Here is a 26,277-nt window from a genome sequence, read left to right on the forward strand (position 1 = left end):
GACTCTCCATACCCTCACCACTGTTCAAAGTACTATTAAGCAAAGCAGTAGGTATATCAACACCACTTAACCATTAGAGTAGTTTTGCTCTCTACTGATTTTGAATCTGAAAGAGAAACTTACATATTATTTGAAAGTGCATAACATTCAAAATTTCCCCTAAAATTGTTCCCACCTAAAATAATTTTTAAGCCTCAACCACCAGTTCACAAAGATCTTGCTGTTCACAGCATGATGTGTCAGCCCCATCTATTTGCCCACACACCTACATAACTCCCAGTGAAGGAGCAAAACTATGGAGTCTGTCCATAGGGCTGCTTTCTTTGAATGACCAGCTACTTCACGAGTGCTGATGTCAGACCAGCTTCCTGCTGAAGAAACAGGACTGGAGCCCACCTGAGCAGAGCCATTGGGCCTGCACTGCTGTAGCCCCACAGCATAGCTTAAGCAACCATTCCTCTGAGCTCCAGCCCCAGAAATAGCTCCCTCAGACGAGCTAAATTTTCAGGAAAACGTGAAAAAGCAGCACATAACACATGCTAGAGAGCAACATGAGATGATGTACTCTGCTTGGACAATATAAGAACTAGATACATGCTACTGGAGAAATAACACTCTCTGTGTGCATTTCTGTACCTGCTTCCACATGTTCATAAAGCGTTCCCTGGACCACTCCAAGATCCTACAGATGACAGGTCCTCTCTGTGCAGCTCCCAGTGACTGCGGCCGTTCTTAACTCTCACCCATCCCCAACATGAGCGTTTTCTTCTCTTCCAACCCCCACACTTCCTGTGTATCTTTTTTTTTTCCCCAGACAAGACTTCTATCTTAGTGGTTAGCACCAACTCCTAATTTTCATATTTTATTTCACTTTTTTGTTCTGCATTTCATTAAGTTTCAAACTCAGTTTCTCTACTGAGGTATTTAAACTAAAAGAGGGTAGATTCAGACTAGAAATAAGGAAGATACATTTTATGATGAGGGTGGTGAGGCACAGGAACAGGTTGCCCAGAAAAGCTGTGGATGCTTCATCCCTGGAGACATTTGAGCTCAGGTTGGATGGGGCTTTGAACAACCTGGTCTAGTGGAAAGTATCCCTGCCCTCAGCAGGGGGGTTAGAGCAAGGTCCTTTGTAACCCAAACCATTCTATGATTCCATGATTTTTAAATTCATCTTGTTCTCTCTGAATTACTGCAGTTTGCTGCCCTGATGTCTCACACTGAATAGAAGCCACTGACCTCTGGTGAGTTGTTATTACACCTGGCCTAAGAGGGAAATGTGCCACATAGGACAAATCATGGGCTCTGTCACTCAGCATTTTCTAAATGTTACCAAAATCTCACTCAAACATCTTTTATTGTACACAGGAAGACCCACAAGCTGGTGAATACATATGCTGTTATTTCCATACTGATTTCAAAGAGGATTTTAAACCAACACATGCAATGAGTGGAATGGTAGTACTCACAACAAGCCACAAGTTTCTGAGAACTGAAGGTACAAAAGCTTGATTGCATCCTGCCATGGAAGGTATTTGTACACCCAGAAGGTGTCTTTAGGGAAGTTGAACATGATAATAACCCTCACTAGATAGGACTGTTGGATCCAAGGAAAGCACTATCACATGGATTAGTTTCTTCATTATGTGATCTAATGAAAAGATGAATAAGAATTTTGCTGTTTCCAAGATGTCAGTTACCAAAATATGAAAAAGTAGCAGACCTTCAAATGCAGTTGAGTGAAAAAAAACAAATAAATTTATGCTTTACAGCAGGCACAAAACAAGTATCTGCCATCTGCAGCACACAGACTCAATGGCCAATTCAGAGAAGAATTGGCTCCCAAAAGGTGACACAGTGTGAGGTGAAAAGCTGACCTAACTAATAACTGGAGGAAATCACTGAAAACAAACAGTTTTACATCAAAGTGCAGTAACTGCAAATAATTCAAGAGAGGGCACATGGATCCATTTTCCTCAAATGGAGACTGTTTGCTTGTGACCAGCTGCCACCTTTGTGGCCTTCTCCACACTGTAATCCTGACACAAATCTTCCTTCTCCATCAAAGCAAACACATGTGATTCTTCTTCTTGTCCCAGGCATACCCACTCCAAGATGTATTGGGCAACACCTGAATTACTACAAATCTGGCATTTTAATGGTTCACATTACTTGGATTTCAGTAGTGAAAGCTGACATGGCTCAGCAGTGTCCTAGTGAATGATTCCCTAATCTGTGTGATACCAAAAATGCCTGAGACATGCAGGACTCATAGAAAACCTCCTGACACACCATCCCTACAATGTCCTATGGGAACATTTTCACCACAAGGATGCAGCAGCCAAAGAGGTCTCTCAGGGCCACAGATCTCTTTAGGAGCCCTGGCAGAGACAATCGCAGAGTGTGCTGAGCTGGAAGGGGCCCACAAGGATCATCGAGCCCAGCCCCCGGCCCTGCACAGCACCATCCCCAAGAGTCACACCATGTGCCCAAGACCATTGTCCAAACGCTACTTGAACTCTGTCAGGCTTGGTGCTGTGACCACTTCCCTGGGCAGCCTGTTCCAGTGCCCAGCCACCCTCTGGGTGAAGAACCTTTTCCTGATATCCCACCTAAACCTCCCCTGGCACAGCTTCAGGCCATCCCCTCGGGTCAAATTCCACGGACAATCTTCCACTTCGACACGGTGAAGAATCCTATCAGCACAAATTTCTCGGGGTATGGACTACAGAGAAAAGTCCCAGGATATGTTTATTTAGGGACGTGTGGAGGCAGGGGCCCGCGCGAGAGGATGTCCCCGGCGGCCCCACCGCTCCCGGAACGCCCTGCTCAGGGCGCTGTTTCCGGGAGGGAGGAGGGAGAGAAGGCGGGGGGCGGGTTTGGGCGCTGCACCGGCGGGCGGCCCGCGGTCCCTCGGCGGCTCCGGGATCCAGGACGGCGCGGGAGCGAGGATGAACTTGGAGCGGCTCAGGAAGCGAGTGCGCCAATACATCGACCAGGTGAGCGCCCAGCGGGGGCTGCTGGGGAAGGGGCGGCAGGCCCCCGGGTTTTCCCCGAGGAAAAACTGGTCTCGGCGTGGCTCCCGCAGTGAGGGAGGCCAGGGCGGGGCGGGCAGCGGTGCCGGCCTCTGCAACGGCTGAGAGGGCGTAATTTTGTAATTATTCCCCGTTTTCTCTGGAAGGGGAAGGAGCGGCGGTAGCAGTGGGTGCGGCGGGCCGGAAGCGCCGCCTGTGCGGTCTCCAGTGGGAGCCGGGGCCTCCCGGTGGGTTTTCCTGGTTTCTCCCTCCTGTGGAGAAGGAGGAGGGGAGCCGCTGTGGGGCTGCTGTGTAGCGAAGGCGTGTTTGCAGGATCCTGCCCTCTCGGATTGTGCAAGCTCGGCCGTGCTTACCTAAGGCAGGGGAAAAGTCCTCAATTGCTCCAGGGCAGGTTCAGGTTGGACATCAGAAAAAAAAAAAAAATCTCGTCGCTGAAAGGGTGATTAGGCACTGGAACCGACTTCTAGGGAAGTGGCGGAGTCACCCTTCCTGGAAGTGGGCATGGCACTTGGTGATATGGTTCAGTGGGTATGGTGGGTTCTGACAAAGGTCGGACTTGATTATCTTGGATGTCTTTTCCAACCTTAATGATTCTATGATCATTACAAGGGGGGATGGATTCAGACTAAGAGAGGTTAAGTTTAGATTAGATAGTAAGAACAAATCCTTTATTGTGAGGGTGGTGGGGGCAGAACTTGGAACAGGTTTTCCAGAGAAGCTGTGGATGCCCCATCCCTGGAAGTGTTCATGGCCCGGTTGGATGAAGCTTTGAGCAGCCTGGTCCAGTGGAAGGTGTTCCTGCCCATGGCAGGTTGGAACGAGACAATCTTTAATCATTTTGACTCAGACCATTCTGTGATTCTCTAGCTGGTGATTAAACTCATCACTCTCCTGCAATGCTGCAGACGGCTCTTAGGAGGGCAGGGTTGTTTTCATTTGTTGATGGATTCAGCAATTATGTTGCTGCAGGGCAAAAAAGAAAAAAAAAAAAGAGACAAGAGAAAAAATGCATTAATAAATTAGATTAAATGTAGCATCAAACTGTTCTGCTCTCCTTCCAGTTCAGACTTGGTGCAGGCATCACTGCTGAGGAAAGCACATCCCTTAAATCAGCAAAGACATTTCTCTGTGTGGCCAGCAAGTCTGACTGAAAGGCTGATTAGGGACCTAAGCTAATCTGGTGGGTTTGATTGGTTTGGTTTGCTGTTCTCATTTGAGCTAAACTGTTTCACCAAGCTGCTTTGCCACACAGCTGTATAGACAGCTGTGCACTTTTGAGGAAGGGGCATCAGGAGAAACATGAGGTTGCTTTTTTGTGTAATAATGTGTCATTCTATAGTACTGTAAAACTGCTCAACAGAAGTCATGCAGTGCCTTGTAGGCCTGGATTATACCTTTCTTTTGTGGTGTTGAGAGAATTATATAAGTCTCTTTTCTTTTAGACAGCTACTAAATGTGTGTGGGGTTGTTTTGTGGGTTTTTGTGGATTTTCTTTTCCCCCTTGGGAGTGCAGATTGAACTATTCTCTTGACAAATTTGCTGGGCATTCTTAATCCCCATCAAGTCGGAAATGTGGGAACACATGATAGAAAAGGCTGCTTAGGTCATGGAGTGTAGTGCTTTAGAAGGACTAGGATACCATCAGTGTGTGCATTTCAGAAAAGACTGCCAGACCTCTGCTCCAAAAGCATAAACCAGTCTCTGAGGTTCTGAACAAACTCCACAACTGCAATGGTGTGGGAGAGGACAGAAGCCATCAAGGCTTTCTTAGTCTTCAGAGAGTCACAGAATGGTTTGGGTTGAAAGGGACCATAAAGACCATCTAGCTCCAACCTCCCTGTGAGGGGCAGGGACACCTTCCACTGGACCAGAGCCTCATCCAGTCTGGCCTTGAACACTTCCAGGGATGGGGCATCCACAGTTTATCTGGGCAACCTGTTCCAGTGCCTCACCACCCTCACAGCAAAGAACTTCCTCCTAACATCTAGTCTAAACCTTCTCTCTTTTTCAGTTTGAATCCATTCCCCCTTGTCCCCTTACTACATGGTCCTGTAAAGTCTTAGAAATCCTTGCAACAGCAGGGTATTTGTTAAATGTCCAGCATATCCTCGGCATCATATTAGGCCTCATTGCATGGAGTGAGATAAAAAGGAACCACAATAATGCCTGCTGATCTTCTCAGGAGATAATCCCAGCCAATTCTGTGAGATTTTGCCTGGCACCGCAAATCTGGTGGCAGCTTTAGCTGGGTTAGTGGAATATACCTGCAAATTCTGCTTCTATCTGACCTCTGGTTGCTACCACTCCTACCTATTTTACTCCTGCCAAACTGGAGTCTCAAGAGGGAAACTGTGTATCCAAGAATAAGGGGAAATTCATGCAGGCACTATGGATTTATGTGAGTTTGAAGCATCTTGACTGGAGAAGGAAAATTTCTTGATTGGAGATGGTGCTGCTGAAGTTACCTGAAGTAATTTATGTGCCCTTTTTATATATATAGTGTTCTCTTTCTTCTAAAATGTGGCATTTATTTTAACTGGAGGAGGGAATTCTTCCTACTTTTTCAGTGATGGCAAATCAACTAATGACCTATTGCCATACTTACTCAACACATAACTTTGGGTCAAAGATACCTGCATTGTATTGAAGATAAATGAGCAACTCTACATTACTTTTACATCCCTTGGAGGTTACAGTTTTGGCCCTTTTAAACTATATTTTTAAGTTACAAAGATCTGAAAAATGTGAATCACTGTTCATTAGAGACTACATGCACAAGATGTTAAATTTGACTGATGTACAGTGTATTTCAAAATTATCCAGAAAAGCTAACCCCAGAGAAATACTAATTATTTCTGTCATGCTTTTACAGCAACAGTATCAAAGTGCCCTGTTTTGGGCTGACAAAGTAGCTTCACTGTCTCATGGTAAGTGGTTGCTTTTTATATTGTATTTTATTAACCTCTTTCTAATAGTGTTCTGTTTTGGTGGGGTTTAGTGCTGTTTGGCTAAATGTTAACGTTTTGAGTTTGGTGTAAGTGCTTTTTTGTGATCTTTGGAATGCTGTTCTCCTAAACAGAGCAGAGCTCATCTCCTTTCCCTTTTGAACTTTGTGTTAAAATTCGTGTTTGACCAAACCTTAAGGTTTGCTTTCTTTAAGAAACAAAAATTAAAAAACAAGAGCAACAAGAGACCATGGTGGTCTCCCACAGGACTCACAGTTGCCCTGGGTGACAAGTACAATGCGGGTTTACAGAGGGAGCTGCTGCTGGTTGCCTGCGTCTGCCAGCACTTACACTTCTTAAAGTGATTCCAGGGGCTTGATCCCACAAAGGCTCTGGTTGCCAGTAAGGTAGGAGGGTACTAAGCTGTACTTCTGAATTGCAGCTGCAAGCTATGGAAGTCTATTGCTTTCACTGTAGTTAGGTTCCCACTGATCTCTTTACTTGAGAGAGACATTTATGGGTTGTTTTTTTCTGTCCTATGTCCAAGAGCAGGGTAACCTGCAACTGCTGCTTTTTAAAATCTGTATCATTGTTGTCTCCTCCTCATGACACACCTCTGTTATGACATTCTTTGTGCTCACTGTCCAGTGCACTATCTGATGTCATTAAAGTTAAAATCTGATTATCTTTTCATTGTAATCTCTCACTGATAGATATTGTAAGTTCTCTATACATATTTATAAGTAGAATTTTGTAACTCAGTAGGATGCTAGAGTAGGGGGAAGATACTTTCCTAGTGAAGCAAAAGTGAACATTCCGTATTAAAGTGTTTGAAGATATATTGTAAAGCAATGATTTATAATTTGCTCTTTTTAGAGGAACCACAAGATATCTACTGGTTGGCCCAATGTCTTTACCTAACAGCTCAGTATCATAGGGCAGCACATGCCCTTCGATCGCGGAAGTTAGATAAGGTAAGTCAGTTTAGTCAAAGACACGCTACTGTTACCCCTCTTTTAAGACTCTGCTGCTAACCACAGTGACTTCTTCACCATCACAAGATTATGTTTATAAGAAAAGTAATTGAGAAAGCTGCATGATGTAGTTTATAATGATGTAGCTATAGCCCTGTGTTCAATTGGTCAGGTTCAAAGTGTTGTCCCCAGATGGGGTCACAGAAAAGAGAAGGGGTCCAAGGATGTAACTGCAGCAGGTATGGGATTGTCACTTCAGATGTAGTTGTTTCAATTTTCCTTCCACTTTGATAATGAGTGGTAAAGGCAAGAGTGAAGTAAGTGTCCTTCAAGAGTTTAGTAGTAGAGAAAGTGTTACAGGCTTGGTCAGGAAGGATTTTTGGTGGTGAAAGGGGTGAAGAAGCCATAGAACTGAAGAAGGAGAGAGCGAAATGGAGACCGGCAGTGTAAGCAAACGTGCTCTCTCTTTATAACTAATATGTGTGAAACTTCTCTTTCAGTTGTATGAGGCATGTCGCTACCTTGCAGCTAGATGTCATGTGAGTACATATTTTAACCCCTATTGGAAACAGACTAAACTAAACTAAAGACACACCTTGGGATGATTAGGTACCTGATAGGCAGTGTAGATATTTATGTTCATTGGAACAACAGGTTTAAATTTTCTGACAATTGATTTCATTCTTTAACTTTCAGTTGGGTCACTGGAGTATCAATTGTGGCACTACTTTGAAGAAATCCAACTGACCTTCTTTTCCAGGAAACACTCCTCTAATATTTTGTGGAGAAAGAATGTGAAACATTTTTGTCTCATGTCTTCATGTTTACACTGTTACTTGGTTGGTTGTAATCTGACCAAAGGAGATGTGATTTATGGTTGTGTAACTATAGTTAGCAGCTTTATACTTCTGTATAAAATGTCATACATAAAAAGTAAAATGCAGTGCTTTCAGAGACACAACTGAATCAATTGGTAGATTAAATACAGAAATTTGAAAGAGAGTAATGTGCTGCTTATAGAATAAGATGATTGTATTTTATTAAACACTGTGTTAACTACTTTTAGAACCATACCTCTCTGACTGCATAATGCTGAATAATAGAGTTTTCTGTACATGCTTATTTTATAGTTTTTGCATTTTTACATATTATAGATGACCAGTAAAAGAGCTAACTGCAGTTATAAAATGACATATGGCCAAATAAGAAAATGCACTCATGAAAAACCTGCTGATAAACACTGGTTGTTATAATGTATGCCTTTGAAACATGATGCTGTGTTTATTGGTGCTTTATGTACAGATTTTTCAAAACCTTGTCTTTTACATGCACATGTTTGGTTAGTATGCTGCAAAAGAGCATCAGCAGGCCTTGGATATCCTCGATATGGAGGAGCCAATCAACAAACGACTTTTTGAAAAGTACTTGAAGGATGAAAGTGGGTTGAAGGATTCTACCACAGACTGGGAGATGTCACAGTCCTCTGTAAGTGACATTATTTTAAAAAATATTTTTGTAGAAAAAAGAAGTGTGAAGTCAGAAAGTGATTTCACAGCTCTATGAATCTGAAACTGCATTAAGGCTTTATTTTTCAGATAACATAATTTTCAGAAATGCTGAATCGTTCTTTCAGTCACAAGTTGTGTGTTAGCTCACCTATATGAAAATAACTCGGTATGCAAAAATAAACAGTGCTTCTCAACAACTTCTTGTAAATTATTTGCAGACACTTTGCAGGAACTTCATGATCTAGCATTGTTTTTTACAGTCTTTTAGCTCTGTCTGATAATGGATGCTAACATTTCTTTCAATTGGGCTGCAGGTTCTGAGATAACAAAGCAAGATTTTTTCTTCTCCAGTTATTTTTAATGAAATACTTCATAATGACTCAAGTGGTGTTCTCAGTGGGATATTCTTTGATCACATTTATGAAAATTATGTGAGGTGAAGGTGAAGTTTTTGAAGCTCAGTGAAAAAATTCTGTGTAGACACACAGTTTAAAGAGATTGGTACCATGTGTAGGCTGAAGGATCTGTGAAGAGTCTTCAGTTTCAGGGGTACGAGCTAAAATGTATTAGCTGAAATTACAGTGTAGGTGATTGACAGACAGCATTTTCCCTTTAAGACTGAAGTAGCAAAGTGGGTTACACTGTTGATGTGAGCTGATTTTGAATGCTGGTATAATGGGATTAAAGGACTGTTAAATCTGATGATAGAGCTGAGTACTGTATTAACTTTCTCTCTTGCTGACACTTTTGTGACCTTCTGAATGAACTGAATACCCATCTAGGGATTTTGAAAGAACAAGTTAGTTAATAAACATGAGCACAACTGGTAATTACAGTTTTCACTGTTTTCTTTTCTGGAATATCTATGTTTTGGATTGAAAATAAGGATATATTTTTCTGTTCAGAACAGTTGAGTTTGTTGACTTAGTCTTTTTAATCTCTAGTGTGGTCATTCTTGTCTTGCATGAAATATGTGGTTTAATGGTCAGCAAAGAAGTGTATTGCCTTGGGAAGTGACAGTGATATTTATTTCTCTATGTTGAATATGAAGGGAATTTAGTATAATTAGGTTACAACTCGGCTTGTTTATTATTATATTACTTGTTTATTTCAAGCACGTGTTTGTTTGGCAGTAGGTAACCTGGTAGAGCATTCTTTGGATTTTTTTGAGGTAGTAGAGACAACTTTTTATTTAAAGACAGCACTAGAAAACCAGCTTCTATCATGCATGAAATACTTTTTACTTTCCAGGGAGCACATTTGATTTGTGCTTCGAACTAAATTGCAAACACTGATACAGTCTTTGACCTCCAGTCCTGCTTTTCCACCAGATCAAGAGCTCTATATGCCTTCTGCGAGGGAAGATCTATGATGCTTTGGATAATAGAACCCTGGCAACTTACAGCTACAAAGAGGCCTTGAAGCTTGATGTTTACTGCTTTGAAGCATTTGATCTTTTAACATCACACCATATGCTGACAGCACAAGAAGGTCTGGAGAGAAGTATTTCTCAAATACAAGTAAAATTTACCTGCTTTCTCAATACGTGTTTTCCTAGATAAAAATTTAGGCAATACAACAAGTAACAGACTTCAAAATGTTAAGAATGGAAAATGTATAAAATGAGTGAAAATTACCATTTGCGCAATTTGCGTTTGAACTTTTATTTTTCAGTCCTGCAGTGTTAAGAGTTGAAAGAAACAAAGTAACCCAGCTGTCCTGCTTGTTAGCTCCTGGAGCTCTTCTGCTCTGCCCAGCCCAAACAAAGTTTTTTCACGTGTTCTCAATTCCACAGGCTTTGAACCAATGAAATGCTCCTGGGGTTTGCTTAGGTACATAAGGCATTGGTTAATAGAGCTTTCTAAGTGATAAAATTTGACGTGTGGAGTAAATGAAAATAATGATGTGTTACTTCATCTTTATTAAATTTTATTTTAAGGTGTAGAAAGAATAACTAATCAATCCTTAATTTCCAAAATTAGTAGTATTATCCGTTTCAGTGTATCTGTGCTGTTATAGTCCTTGCAGTTGGGATGACCATCATAAAATCCTTTGCCTCCCTAAGTTCTGAAATGTTGGATTTTGCTGTTTTTTTCTGTAATATGACCACTTCAATGTTTTCTAATTCCTATAGAAAAAGAACTTCTTGAATCTCTACCTCTTAATAGACAATGTACAGAAGAAGAAAAGGAATTGCTTCACTTTTTATTTGAGAATAAATTGAAAAAGGTAAGTCCAAAAATTGACTAAAATTTTTTTGACTGGAGAATTGAAAGTATTGACTTTGGGTGTAAATTTTCTTGGATCCCATTTATTCTGAACATTGAAATAAATGTGGGCTTTGTAATTTTAAAAATTTTTGATGCAGTACATCTCACTTTGTGCAGTAGCGTGACAGTTTTCTGTTAATTATTTTCTGGTGTGGTGACAACTTGAAATTCTGATTTACGTTTTTGAAAATTTATTTATTGAGAAACTTCTAGATGAGGAAAAAGATGTTAATAGTGTAGACAAAATGTCAGTTACCTGAAAATATTGGGCTATAACAACATCATTACAGACTATTTTTATCCAAAGATAAGGTGAGAGCACTAAAAATATATATTACTCAATTTTGATTTCTACAGCCTACACAAAAGATATTGACTATGGCAAGCATTTTGTGTGTTCTAAATGAGCTTTTAAGTATATTTGAAAGAAGCATTTTACCAAATACAGGTTTTATGGACTTTCAGTTTAAAAATAAAACTTTTAAGAACTTTAATGCTTCTTAAATATATTTTTAGGACTAAAAATATTAATACTTTTACCATCTGATTTTAGCTTAGTTTTTGTTTCAGTTGGGGCTTTTTTTGTCTTTCAGTATAATAAACCCAGTGAAACACTGATTCCTGAATCAGTAGATGGTCTTCAGGAAAACCTGGATGTGGTAGTATCCTTAGCAGAAAGACATTATTACAACTGTGACTTCAAAATGTGTTACAAGCTCACTTCAGTGTAAGTGCACAAAGCAACTTTCAGTTTTTTTTCTTGTGTGGTGGAGTGTAATAATTATGCCTGGACTTACAGCAAATATTGTTGTTCAATAGGTAAACATACGTAACAATTTGATATGTATTGCAATATATATGTCATATATTATATATGTCTCAGGTATTTAAAATATGTAGTTTGTGTCTGGCAAGACATGGTATTTTTATAATACACCGAAGAAGTATCCAAGGTAAAACTCTGCTTAATCAGCACTGTGCTGCGCTTCCCTTCATCCATCCTTATCCTGGTACCTTCAATATTCTGTGCTCCCTACCTACGTCTTGTTTGGCCTTCAGAATGAACTGATTTGAATCAGTTGGTTAGTTAGGAAGTTTGATTTCTCTGGTAAATTAACAGTTACAATGTTATTGATAATGATCAAAAGATATTATTAATTTAAAAAGCTAGCATGTTATTTCTAATTTTGATGGCCGAGTACCGTTTATTGGTTGTTACGTAGCCCAGGCACGCGCTGCTGCTCTGTTGGCAGAGGGGTCAGAACGCTACCATGGTTTGCTTCTCAGCTACTGTGGATCTGGACTCAGGGATGTGTTTCTGAATGCCACAGGAAACAAAATTTTACAACTGAGCTAAACATGACTCCTAAGGCATACTGCCTGATGTTAACCTCAGGAAGTTGAGGACTACTGCTTGAAAGTTGCTGTCAAATGTATGGAAAAGATGAACAGAAATGTTGTTGTTTGCTGTCTGGTGGTGAAATTTGAAGTAACCTGCAAAACAAAAGAGCATTTTATTCTGATGTTCTAATTGTGTATTCAGCTTGTCAGAATTCTCTGTTATCCTCTTTTGCTAAGCTAAATTAATTGTTATATTTCTGGTCTGTAGAGAGCCTTTATTATGCTGTTAATAGTTATCTTTTAGTAACAAATAGTTTTCTAGTGCCTAAAGTGGTAATTAACTGGAACATTACATGCTATAGAAGCAGCTTGCTTTTAACACATTAAAGTTGTTGAAATGTGCATTACAGATTTTTTTTAATTTTTTTTTTTTTTTAGAGTGATGGAAAAAGATCCCTTCCATGCAAATTGTTTACCTGTACATATAGGGACACTTGTGGAGCTTAACAAAGCAAATGGTAAGGAGCACAGCACTAAATACGAGTCAACAGAAGGCTGTAAAGCCCCAATTTTAATAAAGAATTAAAGATGCCAAGAAACCCCCTTATACACCATTTGAAAAATTACATGTATTTTTCCTCCTACCTGCTGTTTCAAGAAAACAGTGGTAACTGGTAAAAAAGGGAATTTCAGAGCTGACAGCAGGATTGAGGGTTAAGGGGAAGTAGCTGTGTAAAGAGTTCATGATCATGAGTGCTGCTGTCTTTTAACCACTGGACTGTGTAGCCAGGAGGCCAGGGACCTACAGTGCCTCATCCCTGTCATTCTGATTTCTGTTTCCAGGTGATCTTTGTACAGTATCTGGCTGTACTTTTTCTGCTCAACAATAAAATATAATAAATTAAAGTAGAAAGAACTCTTCAGCAGTTATGTATGCTTAGGTGAACATGCTTATTTTGTGATAGAAAAAATTCTAGACTCTTCTTGCCTTTGCTGTTGTGAAGGCCTCTCTTTAGTTCAAACAAATGAATAATCATGCAGCACCTTTGTTGGAATTACAGTAGTAGCTTACTTGCAGCTGGAGTGGCTTTTTCTCATTCCAGACTGCAATATAAATCAATTGAGCAGCTTGAATGTCTTTAAAATCAATTGGAAGATAGAATAGGGAGCTTATGTGCTTTGCAATCTCTCATGATGGTTCATTATATGTACACAAATAGGTCATTAGGTGTACTGGTACTTCTTGGTGATTAGTGAATGTACTTCCTAGTTAATTTACAGTTAAGTACCTCCGAAAATGGGGCCAGTACTCTGGTTTTTCTTCTAAATCTGCCTTGAGAAGCATTATGTACATAAGTTAGTATTTTGTAAGCCAGTTTTAACATTTGGTTTTTTCTGGAGCTGAGAGTTGATACAAAGTGCTCCAGGACAATCTCATCGGTTTAAGAGCACTGTGCTCTGAAGAAATAGAAACTTTATATTTGAAATTGCATAGGCAATAGGATTGTTATCCTGTAGCTGATTACTGCTGCAATTATTAGAAAATCTGTAGTAAGTGATTCCAGTAACTAGAATTATTTTTTTTACTAAAAAAGTAATCACTTGGAATTATTCCAAATAATATAATAATTTATTTGCTTTTGTCCTATTTTCAGCATGTTAATGCACAGGACTCTACTTTGAAATGGATCTAGCCAGTATGTTATACCTTGTAGATGTAGGAAGTTGAATAGTGTTTTACCTTGACAAGGTACATTCAAGTGTAATACTACTGGCATTTATTTTAAAGTATGTTAATGACCTAAGTTGTTGCAGAATTCTTCAAGGGTGGGAAGTATAGCTGCTTATTTGTATGATGTGAAGACTTATGGGTGTTTTGGTTGGGTTTTCTTTAGCTAATTGCAAAACTGAATCTATTTTGAGGCAGTTTGAAGCATTACTACTAAAAGAAAACATTTTGTTCCCATGTGGATTAATAATGTTAGATGTTGTGTGTATTTTGTATGGAAAACTAAAATACTTGAAACATCTAAATGTTTTAGTTTGTTTTAATTTTCTTTTCTTGTTTCTTCCCACTATGTAGAGCTTTTCTATCTTTCTCACAAACTGGTGGACTTGTACCCGAATAATCCTGTAAGTTTTTCTAAGCTTTTGTTGCCAGGTAGTTTCTTTTTTAGGTGAAAGCATGTAAAAGTTGTAATGTATTAGTTTGAGCTACAGAATTCAAAATCTGTTTCTGGATGAAGCTTGTAAAAATGGTTCACTCCTTTTATTTTCTCTGCATTGTAATTTCCTTAAACCAAAGTTCTTTTTATACAATTAAGTACCTGTAAAAGGTATTCAGTGTGAGTTACTTACTTTGATTAATAATTTAAAACAAATGCTACAGTAATAAATGTCTACATGTCTCTGAGCAATCTTTTCCAGTGTTTGATCACCTTCACAGTGAAAATTGTTTTTCTTTGACTTGATCTTAATTTTCTGTGTTGCATCTTCTACCTATTGCTTTCCATCCTATCACTGCACCCCTGAAAAGAGTCTGGCTCTGTCATATATTCCCTACCATTAAATAATTGAGGACAGCAATGCGCTTTCCACTTAGCTCTTTCTTCATGAGGCTGCATAAGCCTCAGTTAGAAAGGTACATGCCAGCAGTTCTGCTTCAAATAATTTGAAGAGCTGACTGTGATTTCAGTGAAAGTGTTCCTAACTTCTCTAATTATTGTCTTCTGCTCTTTTGATGCTTCACTAAAATGAGTGTGATATATGTAATAATATTCTATTTTGATTTTGATGCGTAGGTGTCATGGTTTGCAGTAGGATGCTATTACCTCATGGTTGGCCACAAAAATGAGCATGCTAGAAGATATCTCAGGTAACTTTTTTTTCTGTTTTCCTTAGTGAACCTCTTGCTCGCTTGCTAAGTAAACATTTAATGTTCATGATTGTTTGTAAGCTCATAAACAGAAGCCTCAATATACTGGTTGCTACTTAAATACTCCTTTTGTTGCCACCCTCTCTTTGGGATAGCAATTTAGACCTCATCCATAGAGATACTTTAAAAATGAAAAAGACTTTTGTGGTATCTCTCTAGGCAGACACCTGCCTGTTCTGGGCAGTATAGTCCCTGCAGTTGCTCATGCTGCCGAGCTAAGTACAGCTGTAGGTGATCAGGCCTCAGTTCTTAGTTGAGGGACACTCAGGCATTCTCCCAGATTCAGGTGTCATATCTGAAAGGGAAGAATTATATAGAAAATTCTGACATTTGGCTGTCCAGTTCTTTCTGTACACAAGCAACTGTGGGCTTTTTAGGTTTGGTCAATGCTGTTTCCTGTAGGTCTTCTGTATGTGTAGTGAATATCAGCACTGGGGAGCAGGACCTTGCTGTGAAGTTGAGAATTTGTTTTGGTGCTGTAAACTTAAACTGAGAAGGCATAAATCAACCTGTAAGACTAATTTTTCCTGAGACCTTTATAGACCATATATGTAAAGATGGGTTAGTCATTTAGACTTTTTAAATGCCTGCTTATTATGAGTAAAATGTTTAAATTCCTTACAAGTAGCACTGTGAAATTCTTAAAGAAGCTGTCCTGAGTGATATACTTGGTTTTGGTACTGAAATAAAAAACATCTTTAAATGTACAAGCTTCCCTAGCCAGCAAGAAAGGGTGTATAGATGTGTTGAAGAGAAAAACAAACAAAACAAAAAGCCACAAATCGAACAAACATCAAAATTCAGAGTAGTTCTGGTAAAAGGGAAAAGAGGTCTGCTAAAAGTGAAATAGTAAAAAGATGCTTAAATTTCTTGGAGAAGAATGATAGTGTAAAGCTAACAAGGCTAGGGACAACTGGAGGTTACACAGTGGTTTTTAGAAAAGAAACTTGAAGAGACAGTCAAATACCCACATATCTTTCATTGCTGTCATGAGTGGCAAGAGACAATTGTTTGAGTATGTAAAGTTTTACCCCAGGAGACAGAAAACAAACCATTCTCTAGGATCTGTGATGAGAAATAGTGAGTTTAACTGTGACAGACAAAATTTAGATTATATGTAAGGAAAAAAATAAGTTTTTAAAGATAGTTAAGCAATAAGATAGAACATTTACGGAACGTGTATTATCTCCATGTCAGAAGCTTTTAAGAAAAGACCAGGCAGAGTTGTTATGAGCTGTTTAGTTATGAATGCCCTTGCCTTCAGACTCAGAAAATAATCTACACAGCTTTCTAATGTTCCCATCAAGTCCACATTTTTGTAAAGACTCCAGGCTGCAAGTCTTTATGCTCAGGTTGCAGTTTTCAGCTCAAGACTTGAGTGACATTTTGTATACTTCTCTGATGCATGGCCTGTGATGTGACAAATACTCCTCTTCTTCAAGGCTAGCACAATTAGATGGTGAAATTTCAACCTAAGTGTTCATTTGGTATTTTCATAGCCTACTTCTTAAACTTGGATTTGATAGAATATATTTATTCCAAAATATATAACTAGGATTTTGCAATATGTTTTGAGTCACTACTAATGTCTTCTGTATTTTACTCAAGTCACCTACTATATAATTGTTTATGTTCAGTAGTATCAAATAATTCCTCCTGTTTCTGAACAATAGCAGAAGTAATAAAATCAGTTCACAAGAATTTGTCATACTTCTAAGTGCTAAATAGTTTGAACTTTTAAAATGAGCTTTGTTTACCACTGGTCATTACAGACAATCATCTTAATAGATACCTAACTGTGTGGCATAGCATTGCTATCTAAGTAGTCATCTGAAGCAGATGAAATTTAATTTCAGATGTGTTTGCTTGTGACTTGCTCTTGTTTTTAGCAAAGCTACCACACTGGAGCGAACCTATGGACCTGCCTGGATAGCATATGGACATTCATTTGCAGTGGAGAGTGAGCACGACCAAGCAATGGCTGCATACTTCACAGCTGCACAGCTCATGAAAGGGTATGTACAAAATATCATATTCAGGAAGATTACAATTAATCCATAAGTAATGTAGAATATTGACTTACATCCCTTTAAACAGTAGCAATGCATCGATTTGCATCGATTGCATCGATTATCTGGTAGACAAGAAGGAAGGAAAAAAAACCCCAATAATTTAACTATCTGCATTTAACTGTGTTATTTGTGATTGCTGTTCTGATTTTATATGAGTTCTGAAGTCAAGTTTTATATATGGGTAATCTAAGTTCTACGTCTTCTGAAATTTGTGAATCATGGTTGTCATACCAGGTCATCAACTGCTGTATAGTAATAGCTTGAACAGCTCTTTCATGCTGTGGGAGGGGGTTGTAAAATGAGTCATGAACTAATCGTATCATTTGCATATAAAACTATTGTATTTGATTGTAGTTACTGGCAAATGTAATTCTTCTAATGATTACTTCTTCCATATTCTATTTGTAAATTATATGTATGAATGACATTAGGGAAAAAAAACATCAGAAGTAAACTTAAGCACTGAGAAAATACATGTGATTCCAGAGCAGGTTACAATTACATATTGGGGTTCAGTCTCTTGTTAAACAGACTTGTAAAGTCTTTTAAACTTCCCCTTAGGGTACTAGTCCGTTTAAATCAACTTTTACTTGGATGTACATGAACATATGCAAACAGTTGGCATGTCTGTAGTTTGTGACTCCATTTTTGATAACCACACAGAAACAAACATGCACTTTCTTTTATGGTTTTTAGGTGTCATTTGCCGATGCTCTATATTGGACTGGAATATGGTTTGACCAACAACTCCAAGCTGGCTGAGCGGTTTTTCAGCCAAGCTTTAAGCATTGCACCTGAAGATCCTTTTGTTATGCATGAAGTTGGAGTGGTAGCATTTCAAAATGGAGAGTAAGCTTGCAAAATATGATCAAATACTATCTTAAATATGGATTATTCTGAATTGTAATGTGCCAGTATATCTACTAAAGTACTTATATTGAACTATAGTGTCTTTCAGTTATAGTTTAGATGGTGTTCACCTTAAACCCTTGCTTTTTGCATTGTTCTTCCTTGTTTAAGATTGAACAAGGACAGAATTTAATGCTTGAGGAACATCCAGAGATTGATACTATCTTCCATGCGCCTGTCATTGTGTAGTTGAATGCCTGAAAAGGCATCTGTCTGCACACATATTATTAAATTTTGTACAGCAAAACGTTTTGTCAGCTCAAGAGGTTCCAAATATATTCTGGGAAAAAAATACCTAACCTATATAAGAAGTGCTTAGTCAATATTTTTAGTTTGATTCTGGTGTTTTTTTAGTTTTGTCTTGTTAGCTCTTAGGTCCACAATACAAAATATAGCCAAATGTAAATTACTGGGTTTTATATCTAATTGCACTTATATGACAAAATATTGTCATAGAAATCTTTATTGAATACAGTTTTCTCATGCTGCTGATAAAAACTTTTCACTAATTTACTTTTCTTTCACCCCCACCCCTTCAATCTTTAGCTGGAAAACTGCAGAAAAGTGGTTCCTTGATGCACTGGAAAAAATCAAAGCTATTGGAAATGAGGTATTTTTTTTAATTACATGCAAGGTCATAAATTTGTAAAACTGCTTGTGACAAACATGTGTTTATTTTAAGATAAAAGCAATACAGTATAAATTTGATTTTAAAACTGTGTCTTCTGTGCTCCTAGGCTGAGACTTGACATTACTTTTTCTCCTTAAGGAGAAAACAAGTTTTGTTTGGTTTGCATCAAGTTTTAATATCACTGGTCTTTTAAAGAAATATAATTGGCTTTGGGGAATGTAAAAAATAGAAAAATGAGTTATTGAATAAATGTTTTGAGCTTGTGTGTTTTGTTAAGAATTTAAAATGCTCATGATATTTTTCTTGTTCATAAACATAATTCCCTATTTATTTGTATGTTGTTTTTCTTTTTTTAAAGTAGACAAAATTTAGTTACAGTCTAGGAAGCTGCAGTTATTTGAATTGTTGCATTATTTTGCAGGTAACAGTTGATAAGTGGGAGCCTTTATTGAACAACTTAGGACATGTCTGCAGAAAACTCAAGTAAGCAGAGAGTACTGGAGCTACATTTCTCTGTAATGCTGCACAAATGTGTTTTCTCTCTCATTTATGTCAAGATTATGTACCACATGAGAGCAGTGTAGAATTACCCTGTAAGAACAAGATTCTCTGAATCAGCTTGTGAACATAACTACATTAATCACCCCTTATATCCCGTTTATTACACAAAAGTTAAAGTACTTAATGTAAAAGCCTTTCTTTAACTATTGATTCTTATTAGATAGGGAATTGGTTGTAGGCTTTTAGATCCTTGTATGGGTGCGAATTTTAACTCTCTACTGTCCCAGTCCTCACATACTGAAATATGTCCACTGATTTAATTAACATAAAGGTGGGCTTGTGCCAATTAATTGCTTGGATTAGTACTTACTTTTTTTTACTGAAGTGAAATATTCAGTGGCATTATAACACAGCAAGGGAGTCTTACTTTGTGTTTTTTAGAACAAAACTATTTAATATTTCATTTCATATTTCCATTCCATTAATAGAAGAAGTGCAAAGTACATATACAAGCTTTAACAGTTTTAACATAGAGACATTTTCTCATTAATTACCTTAATCTGACTTTAACCAGTGCTTTCTTTTGTTTCATCAATGCCATTTTTTTTAATGTTTGTAGTGGTTTTAATTGCTCAATTGGTGTACACTGTAATTTTTGTTTCAAAGCTGCTAATGAGAATGTGATTATGGTAGATGAAAGTTGTACTTCTGCTTTGGCTTTGGTACTAATTGCTTTGTGGTCGAATTGCCAATTAGTTTTCATTTTCATTATGAAGTAAGGAGGTATAATAGTTACTCCTTGTGCCAAGATCAAACAAAAGGCACTGCTTCTGGAATCTGTTCATGAGTATAATTGCAGGTTTTTTTCAAATACTTGTTTTGTTTATAATTACTTTTGTCTTTTTTTAATTTCTATAGTAAGTTACTAACTGCTTACATCATGCTTTGTATAACTTCTAATATTTGCTCAGGTTCAGAAATCAAAGCTAAAGTATTTTTGCATCCTTGTAAAGCATCTTCTGAGAAAATCAGGTTGAGAATTTAGGCAGCTGTACATATGCTTTGACATCTTAAAAAAGTCTACAATAACTAATTTAGTAGAGTCTGTAATACACGATATGGCTATTATGAAAAAACTTACTGGATGTATGTCTACTCACTAGTATTATGTGGTTGACATTTGAAAGCAGCATATTAAAATACAGTGGTAGTCAATTGGACGTGTAAATACCATGAGTGAAAATGAAATTGAAATCATGTGAAAGGTTTGTGCAACAAGCAAACAGTTGCATAATTTTTCTGCCTCAATTGTTACGTGATGTCCTCTAACAACTTCATGTGTTGCTCATTGTATAATTTCATTATCACTATAGATGTTAAAATTGTGAACAGGTGATTGCTATCTTTATTTTTAACAATGTGGAACTAGGATGTCAAATGTGACAACTTATTTTCTCAGAGTAATGTTGTAGTATACATTTAATCCTTGTTTTATAAAATAACAAATGCAATAATCAGTCTAATAGATCATTTTCAAAGAAAAGGTGGTTGGTATTTGATAGAAATAATGAATATATGTAAACCTTTTCTGATAGAGCATGTTGCAAAATGACAGACTGTATGCAGCACTTAAGGGTTGTGAAATTTCTGCCCAGAGAGCTTTTCTCAGTTTGAATGATGTGTGATTTAGTCTCATATTGCTCCTTCTCTCCCTTGGGAAAGCAAATGAAAGCTACAGAAAGAAAGCCCAGGGCTACAATGAGCAGCATTAAACATCTAAAGCAATTTACCATATCAAATAGCTAAGATCTCCAAATGGGACCTAGCTGTAGGCAGCTGTTTTGCTACATAAGGAGAACAATGATTTCTTAATTACACTGAGGAAGAAAATTGTCAATATCCATTACTCTTTCGTACATTCTATTATGTTCAGAGCGTGAAGCAATAATTTTAAAGTTCTGGCACAGTTGTGTTCCACTTTGCTAAGGAAAATACCCACAGGATACTGTAAAACCACCTTTCACCATGAAGCTTACTAACAGATCTCCTGTGTTTAACCCTAACAGGAAGTATGAAGAAGCACTAGAATACCATCGCCAGGCTCTAGTATTAATCCCTCAGAATGCTTCTACTTACTCTGCCATTGGTTACATACACAGCCTCATGGGCAATTTCGAAAGTGCCATTGACTATTTTCACACGGTACGTAACTGGCTTCAGCTGAAGGGCTGGTCACAGATTCTGTTATTTACTGTTCCACTCTGGTTTGGGTTTGGAACAGAGAACCAGCACTTTTTTCCAGGCTTCAAATTAGTGTTTATTTTATAATCTTAATTTGGTTTTTTTTAAATCTTCTATATTTCATTGATTAGGTAAAAAAATGGCCTCTTTGGCAAACTTTGCATTGCAATTTACATTTTATGTACAGAAGTTTCTCATGCAGCTGAAATAATTTAAAATACTTCCAACCCAGAAATTTTACAGTAAGTAAACAGCAACATATGTCATATCTCATGACATGTGAATGATTTCCTGTCTGTATATATGTGCTTTTCTGGTTTTGTTTTTGTGCTTTTCTTGCTTACTACTTCAGCCAGTTCATATGATGGTATTATTTTGGTTGTGCAATGTTTTGCTTTTACAGTGAAGTCTACGCTCAGATAGCATCATGTAACAACAAACCAGCAAACTGAACCATAGCAGACTTAGGATGGAAATGTTTTTACTGCTAAGTACTTTTTACTGGTTTATTTTTTTAATAGGCCCTTGGTCTCAGGCGGGATGACACATTTTCAGTCACGATGCTTGGACACTGCATAGAAATGTACATTGGTGATTCTGAAGCCTATATTGGTAAGACTCTAACTTATGTGTCTCCTAAAGTCATTGAGTCCTTTGAGGAAGGTTATTCTTATGTCAAGAAAGACTGCCTACCACTACCTAATTAACTCAGAAAGTAGAGGATGTTTTTGTTTTGGGGTTTTTTGTTAGTGGCTAAGTGAGTCAGAACTTAGCAGCAATTGCAGATGACCACCAGTTTTTCTGAGCATCATGAGAGTAAGTTGTCACCAGCATAAAGAAAGGGAACATTTTGTCATTAAAAATATCGATGGTTTCTTTTATAGAAAACATTGATTTGTGGCATCTTAGATCCCAAAGGGAATGGGGAAAAAATAAAACAGAGGTATGGAGTTAGGAAATCAGAGCACTAATGCTAATGTTGTTGTAGAGCAAGGTATTTTCACCTTGACAAAACTTGGCTCTGTGAAGAAAGGATAAGTTCTTCTGACTCCAAAAATACAGCCTTATATTTGGTTTAAAGAAAGTGCTTCATAACAGTAATAGATTATATTGCTGTAGGTTTAAATTCTCTATGATCATAAAGTTTTTTTCCCCACAAAAAAACTTTTATATTCTTTTTATAGATTTCTGCTTCCTTGAACTTAGTGATTTATCTGTAGTGAACACAGTTGATGTCCTGTCAAGCATGTTAAGAAGGCTGAAGCCTTAAAAGTAAAAGCCATCTGTGTGCTCTAGTGCTTTTCCTGCAGATGTTTCTTCTCAATATTGTCTTGCTCCATATGTAGTCATTTAACACATCTGGAAGAACCATACAGCCATGTGATATGCATTTATGCAAACCAAGCTGTGTGTAACTTAAACAAGAAAAAAAAGCCCCTTGGAGAATTGGGAAGGGGATTGGCAATTACTTCTCAAAACAGACATTTGAATCTGAGTTATGCTTCTTGTATTGTGCTTTTTTAAAAAAGGAAGCTGCTGGATTTTTTCAAAACAACTCTATTCAGCTTCAGTCATTAAGCAGCAGCAGCTCCTTGATGGCCTGAAAGCAGAGAATCATAGTAGTTTCTGAATGATAGTTTCTTTGAGATTACATTTTTGGGAGTATTAATTTGAAATAAACTAATGGTTTGTCTGTTTTCCCAGGAACAGAGATCAAAGACAAATTAAGATGTTATGACTTCGATGTACATACAGTGAAGACATTAAAGAACATAATTTCACCTCCCTGGGATTTCAGAGAATTTGACATAGAAAGACAAACTCTGGATGAAAGTGGCATAGTAACATTAGAGACATCAAATCAAAGGAAAAGTACAGATACCAGTCGCCCATTGGAAGAAACATTCGAGATTGAAATGAATGAAAGTGATATGATGTTAGAAACATCAATGTCAGATCATAGTACGTGACCATAAATACTGGTAGAGAGCTCATTTTGTCTAAATGTAGTATGTTTGTTTTAGCATTTTTGTTATGGTGTTGTACTTTCATGAATTTGCTATTTTTTATATGAATTGAATTCAAACTACTATGTACTTAACACTGGGAGTTTTATAGTTCCTACTTTATAAATATTCCTCTCCTGATAGCACTCTCATGAATCCTCATCTGGATCAAGAAGACTTCATTGCATCGATGCAGGCCATATACATGGTTTGAATCCAGAGTACTGGCTATTTTTCACCTCTGTGCATTACTGAACTTGAATTCAAATTTTAGACTCAACTGCACTTTGAAATTCAAGGGTATCAAGGGAGGAAAAGCTTTGGGAGGAGTCTGTATTTTATAAGCAGTTGCATACACGCTCACTGTGGAAATCTGTTGGGTCCAGGTGATCCCATTGCTTTCCTATGAGCACCAGCACAGTAGTGTAGAGAAATCTGGTTCTGTCCCAGTGACAGTGGAAATTGTGCTGTGGCTCCACAGAGGGAATTGGAGATGCTCAAGTTTCCCTTCCATATGTTAAAAAATGTGGATTGGAGTTTGCACTGAGTGCAGAATTCAATACCAATCCCATATATTCTTAAACATGAGAAAGTAAGGTGAACCAAAATGTTTTACTTCCTAGTTCTAAAACAGTTCACCCAAAGTTACGCATTCTTGTGAAAAACATATTATGAGCCATGAGTTGTAAGTGGAAAAGTATCCAGACAGTTGGAAAAATTAATCATTTAGGAAGCATATGCATTTCCTGGCCAGAGTCAGGTCTCTCTTCAGTGTGGCTGGCAAGAAAAGTTCATACAGAGGGGTTTCTTTTCTTTTGGAACCTGGTAATTTGTGTGTGGTGCAGGTGACTTCTTTGAGGTAAACTGAGATTTTTCCTGGACACTCAGGAAGAATCTATAACGAGTGTGTCTCAACAGATACTCTGTTAGGCAGGTGTCTTCCTTTAAAGGATCTTTTGGTAGTTATTTTTACATCTGTACTTATGTATCCTGAATGATTGGAACCAAGACTATCTCATGGATAAGCAACAAGCAAAGGCTTGTTTCTGCACACACAATAGCCAGAAGGATATTGCAAATAGATTCTCAAAGAGTCTCAAGGAGCCAAACTCCTTTTTCTCTATATCATTATTTTTAATCCAGCCTATGTAAATTTAGTTTTCTAGTAAGACATCCTGGCAGTTTCTAAATGGAAGGTGACAAAACAGTCTTTAGAGAATCAGGCCTTTTGACTACTATCAAACATGGATATAATCTTGCGTTGTTTTTCTCTGTTACTGATTTTTTTTCATTGGCAAAATGGTTTTAAAGATTGATAAAAGTTCATCTTTCTTCCTGCACTCCCCAGTTATGATCTGATAGTGTGTCAGCTGTGATGGCAACACTGATTTATGTTATTCCTGCCTGTAGGAATCTACTGTGCTACTTCCTCAGTTGTGGTAATACAAATCCTTGTGTGGTTACATTGTGAATGAAATCAGGGAAATAGAACAGCACTAAATCTGATCTAAATCTGATCAATTCTCCGTTTCAAGGAGGGCAAGGCACTGCTGTGTTACTTGTCATCAGTGGGTGGGAGTGGTTGGAGTGTGAGGAAACAGATGGAACAGTGAGAATGGGCACTGCTATAATGGCAGCATATTGTGACACTGTCCTTTGGCAGGTATCTGGTGGAGGTTCTTTGGCTGGCTGTTGCTAGCCTTCATTTATTGGTATCAAAAGTTACCTAGAAAGAAATGTATGCAAAGTGTCCTAGATTGTGAAGGACTCTTTTGGATGTCAGAGGAATTCTTGATATCGCTTGGCTTGGCTCCAAGCCTTTCAGGCAACTACAGGTGGATTAGAGCCTGTGAGCTGGTTCATTATGTATGTGTCAGGCAGGACTTTCGGGAAAGTTGTTCTCATTTATCTTCTGTTCAATGGTTTGACCTGCTCTTGTTCTGTCCAAATCCCTGCCTTTGTACTGGCAGCGCCTGCTTGCCATAGTCTTCTGCAACTCCCAGCACCTGTCCTGCTCTTCCTAGATAGTGCTTGGTGCCTTTCTGGGTTATTATGACATTCACCCTGGCTGTAGTTAAACTGAGTATTGTCCTTGTCCTCATGAGCACTTTGGTGATTAGTTTTGGCCTGATTTGACCTCAGATTCTTGCTGCAAGCCACTGCCATTGCCTCACTGGGCTTTGGCTGCTGGGTACAAGCGTCCAGGACTGTCAGGTTGGGTGGCTAATAAATACGCCCCCAAAAGAGGCATTTTTAATCTGTCTCATAACTTCATCTTTCTCTTTCAAGGGTTAGTTTTGTCCCAGAGTGGGGAGATCTGCCTTAAAAGGTTTTCAGAACAGATATGAAAACCCACAAGATATTTGTGCTGCACATGGCTCCAAAAGTTCCTTCGTAGATACTGCTGCCTAAAAGATTTCAAAATGAATAAAAGATTTGAAAAGGAATAGCATGTTAGCTCAATTGGTTAGAGCTGGGTGCTAATAATGCCAGTGTTGCAAACTTAAACCCCATGTGGGCCATTCACTTAAGAATTGACTCCATGATCCTTGTGGGTGCCTTCCAACTCAGACTATTCTGTGATTTCAGTTTTCTCAGCCAATGCCACCTTTTATTATTCCACATCAGATCATGTATTTCCTTCATGCTGTGGACAGCTGTTTGAGGACCAGCAATGCAGCAGGATCTGAAGATTTGCAATGACTCTGTATTCTAGTTAAATTGCAGGCATTTTTGCTCTGTCTAGTTTCTGTAGCTCCAGACGAGTCTGTTCGTACATCTGTGACATGTCCTTACTTTGGAGCTTGCTATACCTCTGCCACCAGTTCTAGGAGATGTAGTCCAAGATATTCCAACTCACACAGGAATTTCAAGAAAACTTTTGGATCTAGATATTGCCAAATTTGTTG

General features: G+C 38.1%; 1 protein-coding gene across 2 annotated transcripts; it reads left to right on the plus strand.

Annotated features, from left to right (window-relative positions):
• The first annotated feature begins 2,894 nt into the window (after nucleotides 1–2,894).
• Nucleotides 2,895–24,859, plus strand: CDC16 (cell division cycle 16). Of its 2 annotated transcripts, XM_069004771.1 has the most exons (18): nucleotides 2,895–2,999; nucleotides 5,908–5,962; nucleotides 6,857–6,954; nucleotides 7,455–7,493; nucleotides 8,299–8,439; nucleotides 9,794–9,953; nucleotides 10,597–10,691; nucleotides 11,326–11,459; nucleotides 12,512–12,591; nucleotides 14,157–14,206; nucleotides 14,875–14,948; nucleotides 16,898–17,023; nucleotides 17,777–17,929; nucleotides 18,536–18,599; nucleotides 19,042–19,103; nucleotides 21,188–21,323; nucleotides 21,884–21,974; nucleotides 23,067–24,859. In XM_069004771.1, exons 1-18 carry the CDS (start codon nucleotides 2,952–2,954, stop codon nucleotides 23,330–23,332), a joined length of 1,872 nt encoding a protein of 623 aa, XP_068860872.1. In that variant the 5' UTR covers nucleotides 2,895–2,951; the 3' UTR covers nucleotides 23,333–24,859. The 2 variants fall into 2 exon arrangements, with proteins under 2 accessions (XP_068860872.1, XP_068860880.1); XM_069004779.1 differs by lacking the exons at nucleotides 2,895–2,999; nucleotides 5,908–5,962 and having other exon boundaries at nucleotides 6,913–6,954; nucleotides 7,651–8,439.
• Nucleotides 24,860–26,277: the final 1,418 nt, after the last annotated feature.

Source organism: Aphelocoma coerulescens, chromosome 1 (genome assembly GCF_041296385.1).
Source record: "Aphelocoma coerulescens isolate FSJ_1873_10779 chromosome 1, UR_Acoe_1.0, whole genome shotgun sequence".
Classification (NCBI taxonomy): Eukaryota; Metazoa; Chordata; class Aves; order Passeriformes; family Corvidae; genus Aphelocoma; species Aphelocoma coerulescens.

Bases quoted from the DNA above. Each gene is read 5' to 3' on its own strand.
- CDC16 (XM_069004771.1), top strand. From the start codon at position 2,952: ATGAACTTGGAGCGGCTCAGGAAGCGAGTGCGCCAATACATCGACCAG. The intron at 14,207-14,874 runs GTAAGTTTTTCT...TTTGATGCGTAG, and splicing joins ACTTGTACCCGAATAATCCT to GTGTCATGGTTTGCAGTAGG. The intron at 14,949-16,897 runs GTAACTTTTTTT...TCTTGTTTTTAG, and splicing joins CATGCTAGAAGATATCTCAG to CAAAGCTACCACACTGGAGC.